We start from the raw sequence: 23,360 nt of genomic DNA on the forward strand, positions 1-23,360 counted from the left end.
CTAGGCTTTCGCTCCATTTTCGGGTTACGTCTATTATTTAAATATCAGGGCAGTAAAACAGTAAGTAATTTTGGCTCGTTTTGTGCTTCAATAATGAGTACAATTAGTTTTAAACAAAATGCTATTAATAACTTAATACATGATTGTAGACACTTTTTGGATAAAGCAATGTCCTGAAAGTGTCCGCACACAATCCTGAATCTACCAGTGGCATTTGTTTTTTAAAAAATGTACTGATTATTGAAATAAGAAATGCACATTAATGCATGAAAATTATTTTCCAGTTTACCTAGAGTGCAATTTAAAAAACTGAGGCAAAACTATACCTTCTCTTTTGACAGATTTAAGTGGCTTTCTTTAGAAAATTAAAAACAATGAATTAAAGGAAATGAAACAAACTTTTCTTTCAATGGCAACAGTACACACTTTGCAGCCACTTCATTCACACACAAAGCTGAAAGATTGTCAGACAATCGAGACACCACAAAAACGTCAAGTTTCTTTGATTTACATGGCCTAGTATATAAATTTTCGTAATTTTTAAATTTCTTGACAACAAGCTGCAAGGAGTTACTGTTCCGTGGCTGAAGTACGTTGTAAAGAACAGCTACCTGTCCACTCTTCGTGAGAAGGAAACTGTCGGTCTCACTACATGCGACAAGCACAAATTTCATGAACACTACTTTCTTATATTGCGTACCAGTAAACCCATAAGGTGTTGGCCCATCTTTGTGCTCCAAAAGGTTTGTAGGTCTTTGTTGCCGGACTAGTTCCTCGACAAGAACGATATTCCTCTCTGCTATCCTATTGTGTATCTGTGACAGAGCCTGGCTTGGGGACCTCAGTTCTTGCTTTAACTGCCCTAGGAAGTTTTCAAAGCAGTAGGCAGAGTAAGAATCTAATGGCCCAAAATGTTCTGCATCGTTGGCCAAGTGAATTAGGGAATGCACATTGTACACTAAATAAGAAAGTCCATACACATTCTTACATTCCTCAACAACTGAGCATATTGCGAATACAAGGGTAAAAGTTTAGAGTTCCTCAGTATTGTTATTCACAGCTGCCTTCAATGTCAGGTTGCAGAAACCTTTCTTCTTTTTTCCGCGAAAATTGTAGGTCATGGCAACTTCATTGCTCATTACGTGGCGTAGAATGCCACACACTCCAAACCCCAATGAAGCAAAGTAGAAACACTGAAAAGGAAGAAGCAGGAGATATACAGAAGATGGAAATAGTTGTAAAAAATGTTATAGTACTTATAAACCTGGACAGTCGTTCAGAGTTGAAGTCAAAAAAGTGAACTAGATCCTTCGTAATTCCCTCAGGCCTGATTAGAGGGGAAAGTATTTTCCTTCAATTTCGTAATGCTGGTTGCACATGTAACTTGACGATTCTCCACATAATGTGATTTTCCTTCCCACTTTGTTCAATTTTATTTTTTTTAATAATATATTTCGTAACTTGTAAAAACAAGAAGTGTGAAAGAAAAATGATAGGAAATCCAACACTGCGTACTCATATATTTGAAACGAACTACTCATGTTGTATTTGATAATTTTAAAGAAAAAATATTCTCTTTCCATATGTGGAAAATGTAAATAGATTGTTCTTGAAACTTTTAGAAAATAATAATAATAATTGAAAAATAAATGGGCTACTGATAGAAACAAGAAAAAACTGTCTAATGTTACCTTTCGTTCCGGGAATCTGAATCGTCTCATCTCTAGAGGCTAACGTAACAACAAAAGCAAGTATATTCATTTAAGAACAGGGCAACTGGATGATCTATTTTCAAGAATTATACATCACTATAAAACTAACACTGAAATCAACCCCCCCCCCCAATAAAAAAAGAATTCTGTAAGAAAAAAGTTAAAACCTTTCTATTTTTTTCTGTCATTACTAAAAAATAAAATATAGAAGAAAATTAGAAATGCAGAAGTCAAGCAACTTCATGCATTATGCCAGGAATGCCCTGCTATGCTTTCTTAAAAGTGGAAATATTGAACTGCTGACATCAGTAGCAATAGCTGTCCACCTCTTTGAAACATTTTTCATTACATAAGAAATACCTGCTAAATGAACTCTAAACAAACTATCAAATTCCCTGACTTTTCTAGGAATTTTTAGTACCAGGCTGGATTTACTATTTCAAGTGAGTGGGAACAACGCTGTAGTAGTAGCGGTCTACACATAAAGCCTGCCTTTTCTCCCAACTACTCCCTTTGCATCATGGAGATTGAATATTTTTACATTTGCCGTTACGCAACAGGCATGACACCACGAAGAAAAAAGTGACAAGTAGCTAGCACAGCGCAGTTCTTGTTGTTTTTCCACACCGAAGCGTTCTCAAGTTGACAAGGGAATTAGCGCAAGTTGCGATCGCTATTGCAACAAAGGTTTGGTTTGCTTGTAAGAGGTTTACATGTACATGACAAAAATGCGCAGCAAATGTGCCATCGACAATTACACTGTAAACTACGAGATTGCAATATTCCGATCACAGTGGTCCATACTAAACATGATATGGTTACGTCAGTTCCTTTAGCTGAGTTCCTTTAAACTGAGTTCCTTTAGCTAATGTGGTATTGCAGTGTATGTTATGCTGGACACTCGCCGCGTTCTACCGAAGGTCACCTGACGAAGCGTCCAAGGCGACATTTAGGGAAACCAGACAGACATGAACGCAGAACAGGAAACCCAGTATAATAAAGACACTCGTATATGTTGCATGAACATCAATAGTCCCCAGTCCTCCCCCCAGAAAAAAGTGCGTTTCTTGGGTTAAATTCCATAATAAAACCAAAAAAATCCACCCCTAAAAATATACGTACAATGATAACCGTCAAGTGATTTGAGCCTTCTCGTACAATTTGCTGAAAAAAAGCAATCAAATGTTACAAGCTGTGCAAAATTGAAACAAACACGGGATTTAGATCGGCAAAATTCCTGAATTTTTGTATTTCACATCAGCTGCTGAGTCTTGGAAGCCGTGCGCTCGCAGTGGTATGGATTTAGGTTGAAAATCTTGCTGTACCTGTAGGAATGTAACTTGTGTGTGAAATTACTCGCTATTTAACTGGTCTCCTACCATTCGAGAACAGACTTTCTCCAATATTTCATGCCATAATTTATTTTACTAGCAGGAAAAATGATCAAGAAATTTCAATGTAAACAATGACGAAGTGTGGAAACAAAGTCATTTAACAGCTATATACTGCATCACTTTCTCTAACTATCCATGACTTTTCTTTTTACCTACAATCCTTAATTCCGCTGCTTTTGAATTCTTTATCTTTCACCTATGAAGACGCATGAAACACAGGTATGTAGAAGTGAGAATGCAAGCTTACCACGTCTGAGAAATGTTGGTCGTCTTTCAGGAACTCTTCCACCGTTTCCACATCTCCTTGTGTTTTCAAAGGGAAATCCACTGGTAGGTTGCAGATTGGTATACGCTGGATGTCTGAGGAAAGCTTGCTGTTCACTTTCTGCAGTAAGCTGTAAATCTGAACATTCTGCTGTCTAACTTCTATGAGGTTAGACAGGAGCTTCTTTTGTAGATCTGAAATGGAAAGTTACGAGGGAAAGACTTCAGTGTCAGATAGAAAAGATCTCTGTAATACAAATCAAATTGCTATACAGAATTGCTTACCAATTATTGGGCTTTAACAGAACAACACATTCTAGACCAGTATAGATAGCACTCGCTAATGTAAATGGCTAACTGAAGTGATCAAGTACAATGCAAAAGTTGACTTGAGATAAAGATGTACTTTCGGACGAAAAAGAAAGTATGATAAGTGAAAACATACAATGTACACATCGGAAATTTAATAACTGTGGAATACATATTGAATATTAGTTTCTAAAAGTTGGCGAAATCTTCAGGAAAACAAACATGTGTTGTAGTAAAAGAAAATTAAAACCAATAGATTAAATTGGAATTCGATTTAATGTGTTTAAGCATCTTCGTCACAGGTCTGGGATGGGGTAGGGGAGAACATGGGAAGGTTGTCGGCCAGGGCCTAGTTTTGTGGGTACCATCCCACTATTTAACTGGTGCGACTGAGAGAAAACACTGGAAAATCCTGAGTCACGATGACAGGCCGGTGGGCGCAAGCCCTCTATCTTCCGAATGCGGAGCCAGTGTTCTACCAACTGAGCTATGGCCCCTCGATTAAACACCATACAGTAAGATGTATTAATTACGGCAAGTTAGTACAAATTTAAAATTTGAAATGTGGCAAAGTTATCATATCTCATGAATATCCTTCTCTTTAGATCACAGACATGGTATTTTATTTTAGATCAATAACAATACTCAACATTAAATATTTCTAAAGGTATTATAACAGTGGTGCTTATGTCAATTTTCCACACTTCAAATAATTAAGTCATTAGTTTCATAATTTTGAAAACTGATTTAGTAAAAATTTGCTCAAAGTAAAAAAAAAAAAAAAAAAAAAAAAAAAAAAAAAAAAAAAAAAAAAAAATTCACTAGAATGTTAAACAGAGTACTTAAGAAAAAAGGATTTCAACTTTTTGAGGTAAATTTGAGACTTCCACTCTAACAGCTACTGCTTCCTTACTATTTATCGTAGGATCATGGTTCATACCTCGTTTTTTGCAGAATAGAGCATCCTTTAAAGCGATACCACTCACTTGTCCGTATTATACACGAGAAATTGGTAAATCGGAAATTTTTTTAAAAAAATCAAAATTTTCGCGCCTCTCTGCCTCGGGCCTGTGTTTACGTAGGGATCCGATTTTTCTTCGATAATTACGTAGTTATGTACAGGGCGCGAGGGACAACATGAGCTATGACCTTGAAATCCGCAACCAACATACTTTAAAGGAACAGGCAATCCTAATAGTGTTGCTAACTGCCACAACGGTGAAATAGAATTTGGCGATTTGAAGCATTTCTGGGAAGGGATGACAAAGGCACTTTGAATCAATCTGCAGCCTTCCTTTTCTCATCTTCATTTTAAAAAATCTGAACAATAAAGTAGCCTATTTATTTAATAAGATGTAAATATGCACTCGGTGCATTAAAGGTTTCCTTACTTTAATGCATGATGATCGTAACGTAAACTAAAGTAAGTAAAAATTACATCACATAACACCACCTATATTTGCAATCCATTAATTCTGAGGACTATATCCTAAATCGTGGCTACAAACCTGTCAACTCCTTCCCCCCCCCCATACAGAGAAGTTTGTTATTTTCGCTGGTAAAGCAAAGTGGTCCTATTGGTACCCTCCCTCCCGAAGTAGTTATTTATGACACAGATGGGGCGTCTTGAGAGACACATGAAGAAGCTGAACTGGGCGCAGGTTCTTTGTGTATAGTTCTGTGCTGTTTTAGTCTGTTGTGTGCTGGTTTGTTCTCTTATATATATATATATATATATATATATATATATATATATATCATAATGCAGGGTACGAAGAGCGAAAAACTTGGAAGATCGAAGGTGATTTAGTCAAAGCAGACATATTTTGGTTAAAGTTTATAATTTTATAATATACACGTAAAACAAGTGCAAAAGCGGGTATCTAAAGCAACCGGTGTTTCAGTAAATACTTGTTTTGAGTGAGCGGGTAAAAAATCATGAGAACGAGCTCTTTTCCTCCGAATAAGAAGCGAGCAGAACGAAAAACAAAAATTTCACTGGATGATTTTGGCAAACGCGTTATTCGTCAAACAATTCATGAATTTCATGTTGATTACGGTCAACGACCTTCTATAAGATCACTGTTGCGAGTACTTCGAGAAAAGATTAATTTTAATGGAAGCACTTGGTCTTTACGGAAAATAATCCGTTCCTTAAAATTTAGATGGATTAAGGCTGAAAACAATAGGCGACTACTTATTGAAAAAGATTAATTTCAATCAAAGTGGTTGGCTTATTTGCGAGCTATAGATCATTACAAACGGCAGAACTGCCCCATAATTTACATGGATGAGACGTACTTGCATTCATTGCACACAAAACAATATGCGTGGATCGGTAAGAATACAGGTTTACTTACACCAATTTCTAAAGGACAACGCATAACAATCATGCATGTTGGCGGAGAAAACGTTTTATTATTATTATTATTATTCCAGATGCGTTAGTCATGTTCAAATCTGGAACGAAATCTGGCGATTATCACGATGACATGAATTATGAAAACTATGAAAAATGGTGCAAATCGCGGCTAATTCCTCCTAACTTGCCAAGTAATTCAGTTCTTGTGATAGACAGTGCACCACATCACAATGTCTGTTTAGATCATTCACTGACATCATCATCTCGTAAAGTTGTAATGATCGGTTGGCATGTAAGACAATATTCCTTTTAGAGAAAATATGTACAAACCAGAACTTTATAATTTAATCAAAGCCAATAAAGCTCGTTTTCAGACATTTAAAGTAAATTCGCTCCTTGCTGAATGTGGACATTCAGTTCTTCGTTTGCCCCCGTACCATCCTGATCTAAACCCGATAGAGTTGATTTGGGCTGCAGTCAAAGAATATGTAGCAGCAAGAAATACCACTTTTTCCATTAACGATGCTATGAAACTCGCCAAATAGCCCAGTAAATAAAGGACCGCGAGCTGAAATAATTTAGAAAAAGCTGAAAATTTCAGGATTTGTGTTTCATGTGATCTTAAATGAAATACCAAAAGTCCCCTAAAATCCCGTGTGCACTTCATCCTCAAAATGGCGGCCGTCCGGAATGCGCATGGCTACCGATTTTAGCTTGTAACTCTGAGACTATTAAAGATATTCCAATTCTGTAAAAGCACTTTTGTTCTAGAAACTCTAATCTATAACTTTTCTTAATACGTCTTTCTCGTAAAGTTTGATACAAAGCCACCATTTTCCATTAAAGTATAAAATGATACATTTTGAAAGTCCTGTTCTTGAATTGGTTGTAGAAAATCTCCAAAACCGTTAGTAATTCGCAAACAATGCTCGGAATAGTTTAGATTGAACATTTAATTAGCTTTGTTTTAAAAAAAGAATCATCCAAATCGGAATACAATTAATCGAAAAATTCGACGTTTTTGAAAAGTATAGGTGGACAGAGCTGCTTTCTTGTCACCCAATTGTCCATACCGTGTTCCTTTAAATCCCCCCTTTTTTTAGTAGCAGAAATAAAGTACTGAATATATATATATATATATATATATATTTATTCAGTAGACTCACCCTTAACATCATTGGCGTAACAGCTGGTAGTCTATATATTATTATATTCTAAACATACACAAATTTTAAGCTAATGTGGTTCATAGTGGTATGAAAGTAAACAGCAAACCCCTGCCTTCTTATCTCAAAGAATGAAGCAAACAAGAAAAGAAAAGCAGATCATGTCTAAAAATAGAAGCATCAACAATGCATTCGTATCGCATCTACCTAGAAATAAGCAATTCCTTCATTGGAAAAGTTACTCCCGAGGATCCACAATTATTAAAATTTTTTGTTGAAAATGTAACTAGAAGTAAGAAAGGTGATTCAAATATGTTATCTCGGATGCATATCATGATCTGCCATTCAGTTATTTCAATCTGTCGGCCTCTTACGTTTATATCACCAATCCATCTAGCAATTGGAGTTTATTGTTTGCGATACTATGGATTTCGTCAATATATAGATAGATATACTTGCATAGTTTTGGAATATCAGCCAGCTACGCTGAAGTAAGAAGATATGAATATTCTAGAATGTCTTCTATTATTCCAATCCAAACCGAACATTCTCAAAATTTGATTCAGTTTGTTTTTGATAATGCAGCGAGAACATTAGATGGTCACGGTACTTTGCACAGTATGGGTGGGATTAAAATATGCACACCTAAAATAAATAGACAAGATTTCGTATAGAACGTGCTGCACTGCCTTCAGCAGTTATGGTATCCGCTCTTGCTGGAAGGGATATTAAATTTTATAACAAACCAACAAACAATGAACTTTTAAATATTGAAATAAAGAATTTGATACAGGAAGAAAATATGATGGTACAAAATCTCCGATATGCTAATTTTCACAGATGAAGATTGACTTCTCATGCATCTCATAAAAGATTCATCTAAGCCAGGGTGAAATGGTTTCATGCACACTATCACTATGACCACCGGCAGTTTGAAATGAGCAGCATAACTGCAGTTCCTTTTCTCAACTGGAAATCATCAAATTTCTGTACAATTTACACTTCCTTTCTATTTACTTGTGACGGAAGCAAGAAGGCGGGATAGGATTCTTGTATCGTTACTTTTGAACAGCTTCTGTATTGGAAGGCAGTGGAAATAAAACATCTGCTGAACAAGATAGTGATTTAGCTAAAATAGTTGTCAGACTGGGGGGATTTCACCTTCTCATGTCATACTTAGGTGTCGTTGGACATATTATCTGGTACTTTAATTGAAGAACTTTGGGGCTTGTATGCGCAGAATACTGTGGTGCACATGTTAAATGGAACTACATATGCAAGAGCACTGAGAGCACTAAGCACTTTTTGACTTATGTAGCACTATCAACAGATTTGCAGCTTAGTTAGGGACCTTGAAGATACTAATATATGTTTCAGTATCGATAAGTTGATCATAGGTACAAAAACCGTAAACGACTTAAAGGATAATCCAGACATTAAAATACTTATGACCTATCTAGCCGAGTCAAAGCTGAACTGTGGCTTCAAAGTTTGGAACAAGTAAGATTAATAATACTTTATATTCGAGCGGAGCGTCCTGGAGACTGGGACTTCATATTTATACGGTGAAAGGAATGATTCCAAACTTTTACGCAACAGAACATTTGAACTACGCGAAATCTACACAGTGTCATCTGCAACAGATGGAAGAATTGGGAAATAAACTGAAACTAGCAGAACTTGAAAGATACTTTGATGTGCGAAGGAAGAATTGCTTTTTGAGTGGAAGTGCAACAGATATAGTAATTGAACAGAGTTTGATAAGGGCAGTGAAAGCTTCCGGAGGCTTGAGCTATGGGCGGGATATTGGCTGGCTCGGTCTTATCTTTTCCAATTACAATGGAAGTGAGTGAAGCCTTAGAAAGTTTCTGTGAAAAATGGTCGTCAGTGTCTGAACAGCATGTAGAAACTAGACCTTTCGGTCAGGAGACAGATGATCAAGACATCAGAAAACTTTCTGATGGCTTAGTCTTCACAACCCGTTAGAACAGTCCTATCAAAAAGACCTTCTAGTCAACATTGCAACTGACTTAGTAACTGGTAAGACAGTTAACTGTGATAGGACGAAAGAGATAGGGTCAAAATCACTATCTCAAATGATAGGTAAAACCTTTGGTAGCGTAGTTCTTAAAAGAAAAAAGAAGGTTGTGTGTCTGCGACAAGCAATACAATTAATATTAGGAAGGAAGCTGTTAGCATCAACTCACTTTAGTTGTTCAGCGGAATTGCTGTGGTATTGCAATCATGAATAGATGCATGATTTTTTAAAATATGAACTAGCACTTTATCCTCCCTCCTTGTTTGATGAAATTTCAATTAGAAAAACTAGAAAGTCTGCACTTGTGGACATTGTATGACGTATAGAACCCTGTATGAAAACTCTATCAGAATTGAGTTACGTTGTAGACGGTGGTTTCTTACTTCATGCGGTTGTTTGTCCGATATTAACACATATCCAAATCATGCAGAACTGCAGTTTTTGATGGCTATGCAACAGGCAATAACACCAAAAATGTTGAACGACAGAGAAGAGCAATGTCAAAGATGTCTCTACAATCGCATTTGATGAAAATACGAAAGCAACTACTGAGCAAGCACCCTTTTTACTGAACTCTAAAAAATAAAAGACGTTTGATTGATTTCTTCAAAACCCACTTTAACTCTTCAAGCATTACAGTGTACGAAGCTGAAGGAGATGCAGATGCTCTGATTGTCAGCACAGCTATTAATCTAAGTAAATAAAACACTTTTGTTGCTATAGTAGTAGGAACTGACTCTGACTTATTGGCCATCTTAATTGCTCGAACAATTCCAGACACTACAGTGTACGTTGTGAGGTCGTAAACAAACAAAATTGAACAGAAATGCTTCCACATTGGCAAAATCCAAAGGAAACTAGAGTCACTGAAGGACATCTTTCACAGGGTGTCTTGATGCTACACAGGGTGTAACACATCATAATCTTTTTTCAACAAAGGCTGCCATCAAAATTCTTCAGAAGTAGCAAGAACTATCTAAAGTGGTCACAGTCTTCCACCAACCCAATTTAGATCCCCAAACAGTCATTAAAATAGGAGAAAGATTGGTTACGCGGTTGTACGGAGAACACAATTAAATTTCTTTAGGCGAACTTCGATATAAGCCTACAACAGGATAATGACTAGAAAACTATCCTCAAAATTCAATTCGGCAAATTTCCCTCTTACAAGTGCTGCTGCCTCTCAACACAATGTATGTGTTTACCTTCAAGTACACCAATGATTGGGGAATGATTTGAACTCAACAAAATGGGGGTGGCAATTAATAGAAGGTAAATTGCTTCCAGTGCAATAAACTTAAAAGCTGCTCCTGACAATTTGCTGAACCTTGTATCTTGCCCATGTAAGATCAGAACGCAGAAAGACTGTGACAGCAAATGTGAATATAGAAAGGCAGGACTGACATGTTCCAAACTTTCAATTGTCGGGGAAATATTTGTTCAAATATGTTAATTCCTGACGACTCTGAAGACCATGAAATTTTCATGTATTAAAGAAGGTAGGTGTAATATATATTTTTAAAACTTTTTACTCCCTTTTTGACTATTTACAATGAAGAATCTACTGTATAAGGGAGTTCAAATGAGATGTAAAAACGGATACTTAATTTTCAACAGTGGTGGCTCGTTGGTATGTAATCAGTGAGGCACACTACAGAACTGTAAGTTGGGTTATGTATCTAAAAGTAGATTCATGCAAATTAACCATTTGGTATCCTTATGAATATACAACCAAACTTAGTTATTTCGTGTGCACCACCGGTTACATAACAACGTGCCGCCACTGTTTTCAATGTACTAAAATTATATTACTCTTAACAAAATTTACAGAATAGGGCTTTTATTTTTCATAATAAAAGTGCTTTTTACAGAATTAAAATATAATAATCCCTTTTCTAGCTGTTAGTTTTTTTTTTTTTTGGGGGGGGGGGGCATGTCGGACAAAGATCCTCTTTAGTCGCCATTTTGGTATGAAATTCACATAGGTTTTATGACAGTTTTGAAATTGTAGTTTGGAATCCAAGGCATGAATGCCATAAATCCAGCACAACTATGAATTTCGAAACTTTAGGTGCTGGACTAATAGCGATTAATTTTTATCCAACTACTTTTAATTAAAAACATCAAATATCTCGACTAATTGTATTCCGATTTAGATTATTCTTTTTTTTTTAAAACAAAGCTAATTAAATGTTCAATCTAAACTATTCCGAGCATTGTTTACGAATTCCTAACGGTTTTGGAGATTTTCTACAACCAATTCAAGAACAGGACTTTCAAAATGTATCATTTTATACTTTAATGGAAAATGGTGGCTTTGTGTTAAACTTTACGAGAAAGAAGTATTAAGAAAAGCCATAGATTAGAGCTTCTAGAACAAAAGTGCTTTTACAAAATTGGAATATCTTAAATAGTCTCAGAGCTACAAGCTAAAATCGGTAGCCATGCGCATTTCGGATGGCCGCTATTTTGAGGATGAAGTGCACACGGGATTTTAGGGGACTTTTGATATTTCATTTAAGATCACATGAAAAACAAATCTGAAATTTTCAGCTTTTTCTAAATTATTTCAGCTCGACACCCTTTTTGGTCCTTTATTTACTGGGCTAAAAGAGAAATTTACAATGATAAGAGCGGAAGAGTGGAAGGCAAGGTGTGATAAAGTATGAAGATGTGAACAAGCATATTTGCAAATGAAACTTCAGTTAGATGTTCTTACTGAAACATTACAATAAACTCGGCCGAGGATAGTGAAAGTAATAGTGACTTCTCAGAAGAAAGTGACTACGATGATGATATGGATTGTATGAACGACATTGAGCCTTTATAAATACCTGAAGCTACAGGTAAGCCTATCATAATATATATAAGTTACGTTAAGTAGTTATTATCCATTGTTTTTAATTATGTTGAGGGTTAGTACCAGCATGGGTTAGAAACACTACCAAAAAAAATCTTCCTTCTCTCTTCAATGTCACCCTCGCAGCGGATAGCGTTCTTCCTACCTCCCGCCTCTCATAGCTCAATAATATCTTTCGCGCTCTGTACACAATGCGTATGCAAAATGTCTATCTTGTATCTTGAAAACAAAGGGAGAAAAACAATTTGAAGTATGAATTTGAGCCATATATATATATATATATATATATATATATATATAATATGTGTGTGTGTGTGTATTATAACAATTTACTGCGTCATTACTATTCGGCATAGTGTCAAAGTTCAAACGCCATTTTCTTCAGTATAACGAGCCCTTTCCAACGATACCACTCACATGTTCGTATCATACACCTGAACCGGAATTTTTTCTGAAAAAATCACCCCCTTAGAATAGTTAAGCAGCTCAGGGCCTGGTTCACGTAGGCATCACCACAAAAACCCACTTCTTTCCACTACCCTCACTAGCGCATATACCCATAATCGCTGACGTGCCTACTCCCTTCGGACGCATTCCCGCGCGTTCGCACTGCGCTGACTTGATTAGATAGTATTCGTGCTTCTTAGTGGCAACATAGCAAAGGTTAGTGTAGTTTTAAAGTTTTATGCTACACATCTAGAAGCCGTATTAATAAGTAAATCGTAAAATAATCGTTGGGGTATGTTTAGCAGAAGGGTTCCAGAAGTACGTAAAAAATATTAAATTTATAGAAATGGGTTGATGCAAGTACTAAGACCTCACATAACCCTAACCAAACCTATTATTAACAGAAATAAGTGAAATTCTATGATTATTCGAAAATTATGCTGGACCCTAAAGTAACAATCTAACAAACTAATCTAACCGAAGCTAATGTGAAAAGAAATCACCAAAATTGTAACATTTTTCTTAGAAAAAATTGCTGTACCTCTTCTGCTAGACATATAACTAATTGTAATTTTTAAAACAATTCCGGTGGCACCCTTGAATTGTATCTATGCGAAAGTGGAAAGCTTTTAGGAAACAATAAGAAGGAAATTAATGAAAGATTTATAATTTATCAACAATTATTTCAAGTCATGTGCCAAAAGTAAACCTGTACGGGAAATTCAATGCAAATACTCACTTGTCTTAAATATGATGTTTTTTATTTTCACAAGAAGCCAATTTTCTTGTGGTTGTTCCCCTGTTTTAAGCGCACGTTCGAAACGACTAGATACTTTATATGGAGGCCATAGGACTTCGCATTTTCGTGGAGTGAGCCAAATTTCGTTGGCAATAATAACTGGATTGCCTTCAGGCAACTGTATCTCCGGTTCTTCCTCAATGACACAATACATGGTTCTTCTTCACACTAGTTAAATGCAATGTTCTGAAAAGATAAGATGAGAAAATTTACCTTCTCCGGTATAGTAACACAGTGGTCTGTTATGACAATATTGCTGTAAAACGAGTACTTTTACTACTAAAAATTAAATTAACACTACGCGACTTTCTAAATGATGGACGCGCGCTATTCTATCGTATGATTCTATCAAACACGACTCCCAGCCTGCATTACGGTGAACGTCCGCGCTTTTAGCACCTCAAAAAGACGTCCTATTTAGGTGATGTTTGAGATGTCAGTTCTTTCAACCATTCTGGCACGTGATAAACACGTACAATTTCGGTCATGTTTGACACGTCATTTTTACTACAATTTTGGTACGTGATAAAGACGTTCCAAATTTTCAAAAGACGTCATTTTAAATCCGAACCCCCAAAAAAGACGTGTTAATGACGTGACTGTGCTACCTGGACACTTCTACTACATTTTCATCTTTAGTATAAAACTCTAAATGATTTCCAACCCTGGACAAAAAATCGGCGACTGAGTTGACCATACTTCTAATGTAGACAATTCGGAATTAATAACGAGCTATTTTCTCGAGTAAAGTTCCATAGCGTCTCTGGCGCTTATGATTTGTTAAAAGCCAAGTTAAACTTTTCGAATCAGAATAGACTACAAAAGGATTATGTAAATAGTATTCAAATTTTTCCAAGCAAAGGCATAAAGGTTTCATCTCCAATTCTTAGATGTTCTTACTCCAGTCTGATGGAGGAATAGCTTTTGAAAACAGGGAAACTGGTCGTAAGTTTCCTTTTTCATCATATTGTGAAAGAACCCCAGAAAAATGACGGAGACTAGAATCACAATGAATTACGAAACTAGAATTCATATCCGGGACCCTTAATATTACATGCTCACAAAAGGCTTGCTTTAAATTTTGAAGAGCTTAATCATGAATCTTTGTCCATTTAAAAGGATGTTTAGTAGACGTAAGTTCTTGAAGTGGTGCTATTAATTCTGAACACTTATATATAAATTTGGAAAAAGAAATTAAAGAACAAGCAAATTCTATTAACTCCTTTTCGATTCTTTGGCCTAGGAATATCTTGAATCGCCTTAACTCGTTCAGGATCTATACTCATTACCGTTTTCAAAACGGAAGCCCAAATACTTAATACTAATTTGAAACAAATGAGTTTTCTTGGGAGAAATCGTAATACCCCATTTCCTAAGACGAGATAATACCTCTTCAACTAGTTTTTTTTATGACTTTCAAGATCCGAACTGAAAAACAAAATATCAAAAAATATATCAAGGTTTTTACCAATAAGCTCATGGAACACCTTATTCACTATATTACTTAGAATAAATGGAGAAACTGTCAGTCCTATAGGACAGGCTGTAAAACGATAAACCTTATTCTTGGTTACAAAAACAGTGTAATTCCTACACTCCTCCGACAAGGGTAACTGATAGAAACTATTTCTGATATCAAAAATTGAAAAAAAAACTAATGATTTGAATTGCTAGAAATTACATTTTCCATATTCGGAGACGGAAGCTGCGCAATTATTCTCTTATTAATTTCGCGGTCCCGGTTTCAAGCCCTGCTCCCGCCAAGTGAACTTTGTGGTTGACAAACACCGTGTGCGTGGGTTTTTCAGGGTTCTTCAGTTTCCTCCCACTTTCTTCATTCAACCATTTCCTTCATCTCTCATCATCACCGTCTCCTTTAGCCTAACCGGCATAATCGTGGGACGTAAAACTTAAAGATTTCATTTCATTTTCTCTTATTAATTTCGCCAAACGCCATTACGAGTCTCTTACTTTTATCAGCATTTGTAACCAAGAAACAGGGAGACGTAAAGAGGGAATAATCAATTTCTTCCACAATTCCTTCTTTAACTAAATTCTGAATATATTCCTCAAGTTCCTTTTGTTTAATGGTGGGTATCTGATACGACTGTTGACGAATAGGAGTATTATCAGATAATTCAATATCATATGTAAAATTTTTAACTTTTCCTATTTTAGTGGTTATAACATCAGCATAATTTTCTATTAAATTATCAACATACTCTTGCAATTCAGGATTTTTCTGCAAAAGTCGTGATGAAACCTTATAATTACCATTTCTTTCTTCCCTTTCGGACTCCGCCGGATGTAAAACTGAATGGTCAAACTGCACCTCCAGTTCAGGATCAAAGGACATCCCAACAGCAGCATCTCTCCTACAGACACCTGAAGCCACAGTAGTCGGCAATGTTGACGTTGACGACATCCCCATCGTGTTCGAAAAGTTTGGAGTAAGATTAGGGCGAGGTAAAGTTTTCGGCGAACCAAAGGAGCGTGCTGGTTGCTTTCCACTGACCTATTCCCTAGAAGTAAATAGGGAAGAGCGAGGAGTAACTGCTAATAACGAAATCTCTCGAATAGGTACAATTAATTTTCGAGATTGGACCTTATACACTCCATTGGAGATGTCTATTACAGCATTGTATTTAGAATGAAAACTGTTCCCTAGTAAGATGTCAAAGTCCTCGGCTTCAACTATGTAAAAGAGTTCCGAAAATTGCTGCCTTCCCATTTTGAAATAGATTCTAACACGTTGATTTACTGTTACTTGGATATTTCCTAATCCAGTAATCTGAACACTAACATTTTCCACTTTAATTTTGCACTGTTTTTGCAATTGATCAAAATACTGCTTACTAATGTAATTACACGTACCACCAGTATCTATCAAACAATTTACACACTTCCCTTTTATATAGACCGGTACAGTTATTAGATTTTGAGAAAAGGGGGTATTTTCCCATAAGTTCTTATTCTCCCTTGACCAATCACAAGGTTGAACACAATCCTTTTCGCATGTCTAACTATTCCCACCAATTTGATCGATACTCTTACTTACAAGTTGAGGGGGATTATAATAACACCTTTGAGTGGGCTGCCTTCATTGCATGATTACCTGATCTTTAGTATTTTAAACACCTATCATGGCAGACGATTTCCGGGATGGTACTATATCCCGATTTCCCCTAACAGGTGTTCGCAGTTTATAATAATCGGCCTTATACCTATGCAACATATCATACCGAGCTGACAAAGACATTAATTGCTCAAACGTGTTAGGCATCCCATGTTCTACCAAAAACATATGGACAGAAGGACAGACCATGTTACATGTAAGATCACAAACAGAATTTTCACTAAATGACATGTCAAGAACGTTAATAATGGTTAATTTTAAGATCTGCAAATTCAAAAAGTGTTTGATCTTCACTCTGCATTGTGTAAAAATATTTTGACATAAACTGGGTACGAGCAACAGTTGAAATAAATCTGAGCATAATTCTCCTATAAATAGTTTGCCACGAATAAGAACCACCGATAAGGACCTGTATCATTTCCTGAACTTCATCTCTAGAACGTGAAAGGCAGGCAATGAGAACCAAATCTAAGGGTAAACTTTTACTCCTCACAATACTATCCAATTTCAATAGAAATTTAAATGTTAGTTCCGTATTAGAACCATCTATAATAGGGAGTGAATTTATTTCATTAATTAGAGCTCGATAAACACCATCCGAAGCTTGTTTACTAAAATTTAGGGTCAAATTATTAGAAAAGGAAGTATTTTGAATAGTACTCCTATTTTTATTTACAACCCCTGGCTCCGCCACTGAGGGTTCGTTGGGTTAGTGGTTGACTGAACCCACCCCCACGTTCGAATATTGGGTTTTCAAATTCATACGAGTACCCCAAAAACTCATCACTACTTGTACTAGAGGTTTCACCCTCATTATTACGTCCCGAAGAAAAATTTACATCTCTGGCTCTCCTATTGTAATTCTGTGCCATATTGCTAACGTCCTTCACAAGACAAAAATATATTAATAATACTAGAATTTTATAAAATGACCCCAATGTTAGGCGCATGAAATGGTTTTGTTTCTTAACAGCTGAATTCCAAACGTTACACAAAAGGGGAGGGGGAATTTCTCTTACTAATTTATATTCTTACAAAGATCCTACCCACATAGGCAAATTTTTGGAAAGTACCTTGTTAACTGGAAGTTCTTTTAAATTATATATGTTGCGAATAACCACTGCATACATAATTCAGCGCAACATGCAAACCTCTTCCTCGGTAGACCAGCCCTAGCTCCTACCTTCAAAACTTTTTTTTTTTTTTTTTAAAGGAGGAACCACAGGACAAATCCACCGAAATAAACTTTACTTTTGCATTACGTGTAATGGAGCAACCGATACCTTCCATAAATATTCCCCTTCGACTTCCTTTAACCTTATATGCAAAAATATTTTTTTCTATGAGTACCAAATTTGTGGGGTAAGGATCTAATCTATGTTCTGAAATTGTAAATCCCCAAAAATTCCAATGTAGTTAACAATTTATTGTAACAAAATTCTCAAGACAACAACAATAAATATATATTCAACAAATTAAATATTATATGTAAAAATCATAACTTGGAAAGCTTTAAATAGTGCAAAACAAATCCAACCTTGAACTGGGAACGAATACTTTTGTTGCATTTAAACCAAACGAAGTTTTAAGGCTCTTAATTTTCTTACTTTTTTTTCTTTCACAAAAATGGTTAACAAATCCTTTCCCTTTTAAATTATGAAATCCTTCTCCTAAGTTCCGAAGTAGAAGAGGGTTTATGTTCAAATTTTAAACCTGATTTATCTTTTGCTTTAGTTTAACGTCTTCGTTTTCTTCCATTAAATTTATGAGACCAAATGAAAGCTTGACTTTAGAAGGAAAGCGAATAGTGTCTGTAACTGAATCTTCTATATATTTAGAATGAAAACAAAATACCAAAAGAGGATAAACATAGAGGAAACCTTCACTAACTCACCCACTTCTTCCTTGAATTGCACATTTACAGTTAAAGATTATGAGGCTTTCAAAGGTGGTAACAACTGACTCTTAATTTTTAAATCAAATACCTGTTACTCCGATTTTACGTATTATTTTCACCTTCATTTGCTCTCTTTTAAGTCTTCCAAAGCCATAGTCAAACAAAACTAATATTCAACCGTTAATTCATTAATGTATAATACTGTATCACGTTCCCATTCTCTTTTTTTAAGCACAGCTATTTTCCCCCTACATTACACTCACCAAACTTCCAGTCAACAGGAAGGGCGCCCCATGATCCACGAGGAGGAAGCCTTCGCTGTGACGTCAGCTACTCACTCGCGCAGCCGGTCTCGGCAGCAAGCTACTACGTAGTAGCATGACAAGGCAGGGTTGCCACCTACTTTTAAGGAAACATTGAAAGGGAGTTTCATTTACAAATAGATTTCAATACAATGATAATAATTAATCGTAAGATTGTGTTGCACCGTTCTGCAAAAATTTTCAGCTGCGTGGAGAATCTCTGCAGAATGATGTGTGTATTTTGTGCGAACGTTCAGTAGGCCGTGTCGTCGGTGAACGTACCTAATTCACAGTTGGTTTTCTTGTTGCAGGGTGTGTCGTTTACGTACATTAAGTATAGTAGGGGTCACTGTTTTCCCTTGTGGTACCCCTTTTTTAAGCCTAGCTTCGTCTGACGGGTTCTCCTCTATTCTGACTCGCGTTGTTCTGTTTAGCAAGAAGTTATAGAGCCATCTGATGATCATCGTCCTGTGATCATGGTGTTGTGTGAGTTTGAACAGAAGGCCGTCGTGCCATACTGCGTCGAACGCACTGGTGAGATCCAAAAACATGGCACCCTCTTGAATCTTTTTTAATGTTGCCTTTTTATGTCTTTGTTATGCTTATGATTTGATCTAATGTGCTGTGTTTTGGACGAAAGCCTGCCTGTTTCGCTGAGAGTTGGTTGCCCTCGCCCAAGTATGAGTGCATTCTGTTAACAATTACCTTTTCCATGGGTTTTGATAGAATAGGCGTGAGTGTGATCGCTTTATAATTATCTGTTTTTGAGTTGTCTTTGTCAGGTTTTGGAAGTAGTATTGTGTGCGTCTGTTTCCATGCTGTGGGGATGTAGCCGATCACCAGACTTGCAGTATGCAGTTTTGCTAATTGTTGTGAAGGGGGAGGGCCGTAGAGTGAAAAATAAATTAATTATTATGCAGATTACATTATAATTTAAATAAATTTGAATATGCTAATCTAGAAATGTTAATGTTTTGAGAAATATGTAAATAACTAGCTAAGTCGGTAGAGCTTTTAAGTTAAATTTCGGTAGAGCAAAATATGTAATATAAAAAGATAAAGTAATTTAATGAACAAAATGAAATGAATTTAGGATAGCATTTTAAATTAAAAGAGAGACTCTAAATAACAGGTTTACGTGTTTTTTGAGGTGGTTAGAGACAATACTTATTTTTACTTACACCACAACACTTAGTTGTGGGAGACTGTATTTTACCAGACATTGACAACCCCAGAGCAGCTGAAAAGAAAGATGATAAAATATTACACTGAGCATATATTTTGTTGGACTTTTTGTGGAGAATGAAGTGCACACGAGATTTGTGAGATAAACTTTTAATGAAGTGTAATAATACACGCATTAACACTATACACTGTGGCTTGAAAAAAAAATGATTAAATTTTGAAATTTTCAAAATTGTTTCGCCGAAATGTTTGATTTTAAACTAAGATTTTATTTGTTTGTATTAAATGTTCGTGCACGTTTTATTGCATCTTCAATGGCTCTCCTCTTCTCCTGGATGTCCTCCTGGTCATCTTCTTGCTGCTTCCGATGGCTTTGCTATCTTCCATTTTTAGCAGAACGTAGGTCCCGCGGAGGTCATGTTTTCTTCCACATTGAACATGACAATACTCTGCTTTCCTCCTGGTTTGTTTCCAGTTGAATATTCAGAGAATAATTAACAATCTCTGGATCTTGTGTCTGCAGTGGATCTTGGCACAGGTTGTTTCGCCTAACCTAACGCGATCCAGCCTGTTAGGTGGCTATTGCTCGACTATTTAACTTCATCACCCTTATAGAAAAAGGGAAGATGACACTATCGGGTTCGCTTAGCAGATTATAATATCCTGCTTATATTTTAAAAAAAATGTTTGTACACCACTGTACTGTACTAAACGCACACAGTTGCGAAGTTCGTCGTGCAGCATTATGAACAAGAGATATTATATATACACATTTTACGATGAATATTTGAATTATGATAAATATTGAATATATATATATATATATATATATATATATATATATATATATATATATATATATATATATATATATATATATATATATATATATATGGTTAATAGTTTAAGTATTTACAAAATGTTTACGTACATAGCTCATATTATGAGCTTAAATGTTTGTGGCTAACACTGTTTGTTAGCATAACAGAGTCACCAGTTTTTTTGTACGTCCAGAGCCGAATTTTTCTATACGAGCCTACGAAAAGTGATACCTTTTTTTTTTGATTACCAGACACGAATCGCCTTTCTTCCCCCTGCCTCCTTGGTTTTGTTAAAACCACCTTTTACTTAAAAAGCTGGGCTCGCCTCACAGCTTTTGCGAGTCTTATGACTGGGTGAAGTGGGGAAGAAAAGGGATTGCCTACAGAGGTCATTGTCCCCTCTGACCTGAATTTATACTTTCATTGTTTTTAATGTACATCATTTAAAATTGATAATAGATACTCGCAAACTGATGTATTCACAGTGTAGCTGAAATGTTTAGCTTTAAAATGATGCATAGCACTACACTAATCATGTTCTTATTAACCATGTATTTCACGTTTTTTTTCACTAAGTGTTTAATTTTTAGCTGAGAGCACACGCTGCTCTCATGCAGACCCGACTGTCCTGACACCTAGCGGGATTTCTCCGCAACCACTCACCTGTGTGAGGGGTTGCTATGTGAAGTTGTTATATTTTTATTGTTTTTGTTAAATTAAAATGTTTGTTAACATACCACACACGAGAATTAACACCTATATACAATAAGACAGCTTATTTGCAAGTGTGACATGCTGTCATATCTTAAAAACATAGAAATTATACATTTTCTCACATGTTGGTGCAGTTTTTCCCCTCAGGACGTTGCCTGCTATGATACACGATGTTTATGCTCTTACATCTATCATGCATTCCTTCCATGAAGTACTGCAGGACTTGTTGTCCTGTACTGAAACAAGCCTTTTTTTATACGACACAAAATAACACCATACAGCGACTAACCTAAGTTATATTTTACACTAGCGAAATACCAAGAAAATTTTTACAATATTGAAAGAATTACTTGTGGAAGTAAAATTATCTATAGGGGTGAAGGATTCTACATGGAATGCTCCGTTCCTCGGTTTTTCTCCGGTGAGGTGAGGGGAGCTGCGAAATCCTAGGTTTGGTTCTGGCTGGCGGAATTTCCGTTGGAAATGATGCTAGCTGCTCAAAAGGTGTTACTTCTGGCCAACTTTTAAAATTATCACACCTCTTTGTAATCGAAGTTTCGCATGTACTTACGAACTCCAGCAAGCAAACTTAAACAATAGCTGCATCCGACTTGGAGACTACATGTCATATCGTCTCTGACCATAGTAATTTTCCCATTGTAATGCTCCCTTTATAACACGTATATCATATAGTATGTTCCTTCTACTATCTTATACTACGCTTCAAAACCTGAAAATTAATTCGTGAGACACTCACATAATATAAATAAATTTGCTTACTAATCGTCTAGGTAACTAGTAAACAATAAACTTAATATCAATACCCAAGGTTCAGGGAATTTTATATCAATCAGACTTTTCCAAGTAGACTAGTTTATTCAAAATTTCAAAAAACAAAAACAAAAAAATAATGTTCTCTGAGATTAATATTCCTTAATGTAAATGATTTCTCTAATCAAAAAAAAAAAATTCGTTCAGGTACAACTCTAGACCCAGAGGTCCCCACCTATTTAAAACCTTAAATAACAGTTCGCTCCAAACATGAAGCTTCCTTTAAAATTTGTCTAAAATTCCTTAAGAGAGGTTCTGAACATGCGTCCTCGTACAAGCCATCATGAACCTCACATACTCTAAAGACAGACCCAACATTCTGAGTACAGTCTGGCCTAAATCCCTAATTCAGGAATCGCCCTTTATTGGACAACCCTTAAGGAAATCAGCTAGCTATCAGGCTTTAAAAAGGTAAAGGGAAATGGAAGATTCCTTCATTTAGGAATAAAGCACCTTCATTCAGGCTCGGTAGTAGGAATAAAAATCAAAACAAACCACAGCCTACCATCCCCTTATGTGAGGAATCAGCCGTGAAAATTCTAATCGGCTAATCAGAAACAACTAGCCGAGAAAAAAAAGTATATATTACTCATCCGGCTCGGTTGCCATAGCAACAGCCTTCCCTAAAATCAAAATAAAGAAAATTTCTGAAAACATACAGCGTTCGGAAGGAACGTTGTCACAGTAGATATAAAGATCCCTACTAAATTTCGTTTCCTTAAATATTCCTAACCGGGAATCGAACCTATCCTTAGACCATACCCATGGACATACAACCAGAACTCAAATATTCTGATTCGTATTCCGCTTAACAAGTCTAAAGGTTGACCCTATACACAGCCATCTATTTCGGCTGTACCCCTGCTCTGACTTAAAAAGAAAAGTCGCGAAGCAAAAAAGAGACCCAAGGAGCACGAAAGCTCCTCCCGCTAAAAAATTCCGTCTCGATTCTATCAAAAGAATCCAAAATCTGCCTCCCGCTGCCATTCCCTTCTTACTTATATACGATTTAACAGCTTTCTCCCTCTCCGCTACGACGAGAAGAAATTGTCACTGAGCTTAACAGTGTTTCCAAATGAGCTAGCTAGCTACTAAACTTTTGCCTTACTTGGAATTATTTTTT

The 23,360-nt window shown here is 36.1% G+C and overlaps 2 protein-coding genes across 3 annotated transcripts in view; one reads left to right on the forward strand and one right to left on the reverse strand.

Annotated features, from left to right (window-relative positions):
* WRNexo (WRN exonuclease) overlaps positions 1-23,360 on the forward strand; it is a 291,251-nt gene that overhangs the window by 118,476 nt on the left and 149,415 nt on the right. The gene's annotated exons all lie outside the window — the stretch shown is intronic.
* LOC145678652 (uncharacterized) lies at positions 201-15,747 on the reverse strand. The gene is made up of 4 exons (XM_081749025.1): positions 15,626-15,747; positions 13,292-13,537; positions 3,354-3,565; positions 201-1,193 (listed from the first exon to the last, which is right to left on the reverse strand). The coding sequence occupies exons 2-4, from the start codon at positions 13,503-13,505 to the stop codon at positions 1,032-1,034; spliced, it is 588 nt and encodes a 195-aa protein (XP_081605151.1). The 5' UTR covers positions 13,506-13,537; positions 15,626-15,747; the 3' UTR covers positions 201-1,031.

Source organism: Thermobia domestica, chromosome 2, assembly GCF_964235325.1.
Source record: "Thermobia domestica chromosome 2, izTheDome1.hap1.1, whole genome shotgun sequence".
Lineage (NCBI taxonomy): Eukaryota > Metazoa > Arthropoda > Insecta > Zygentoma > Lepismatidae > Thermobia > Thermobia domestica.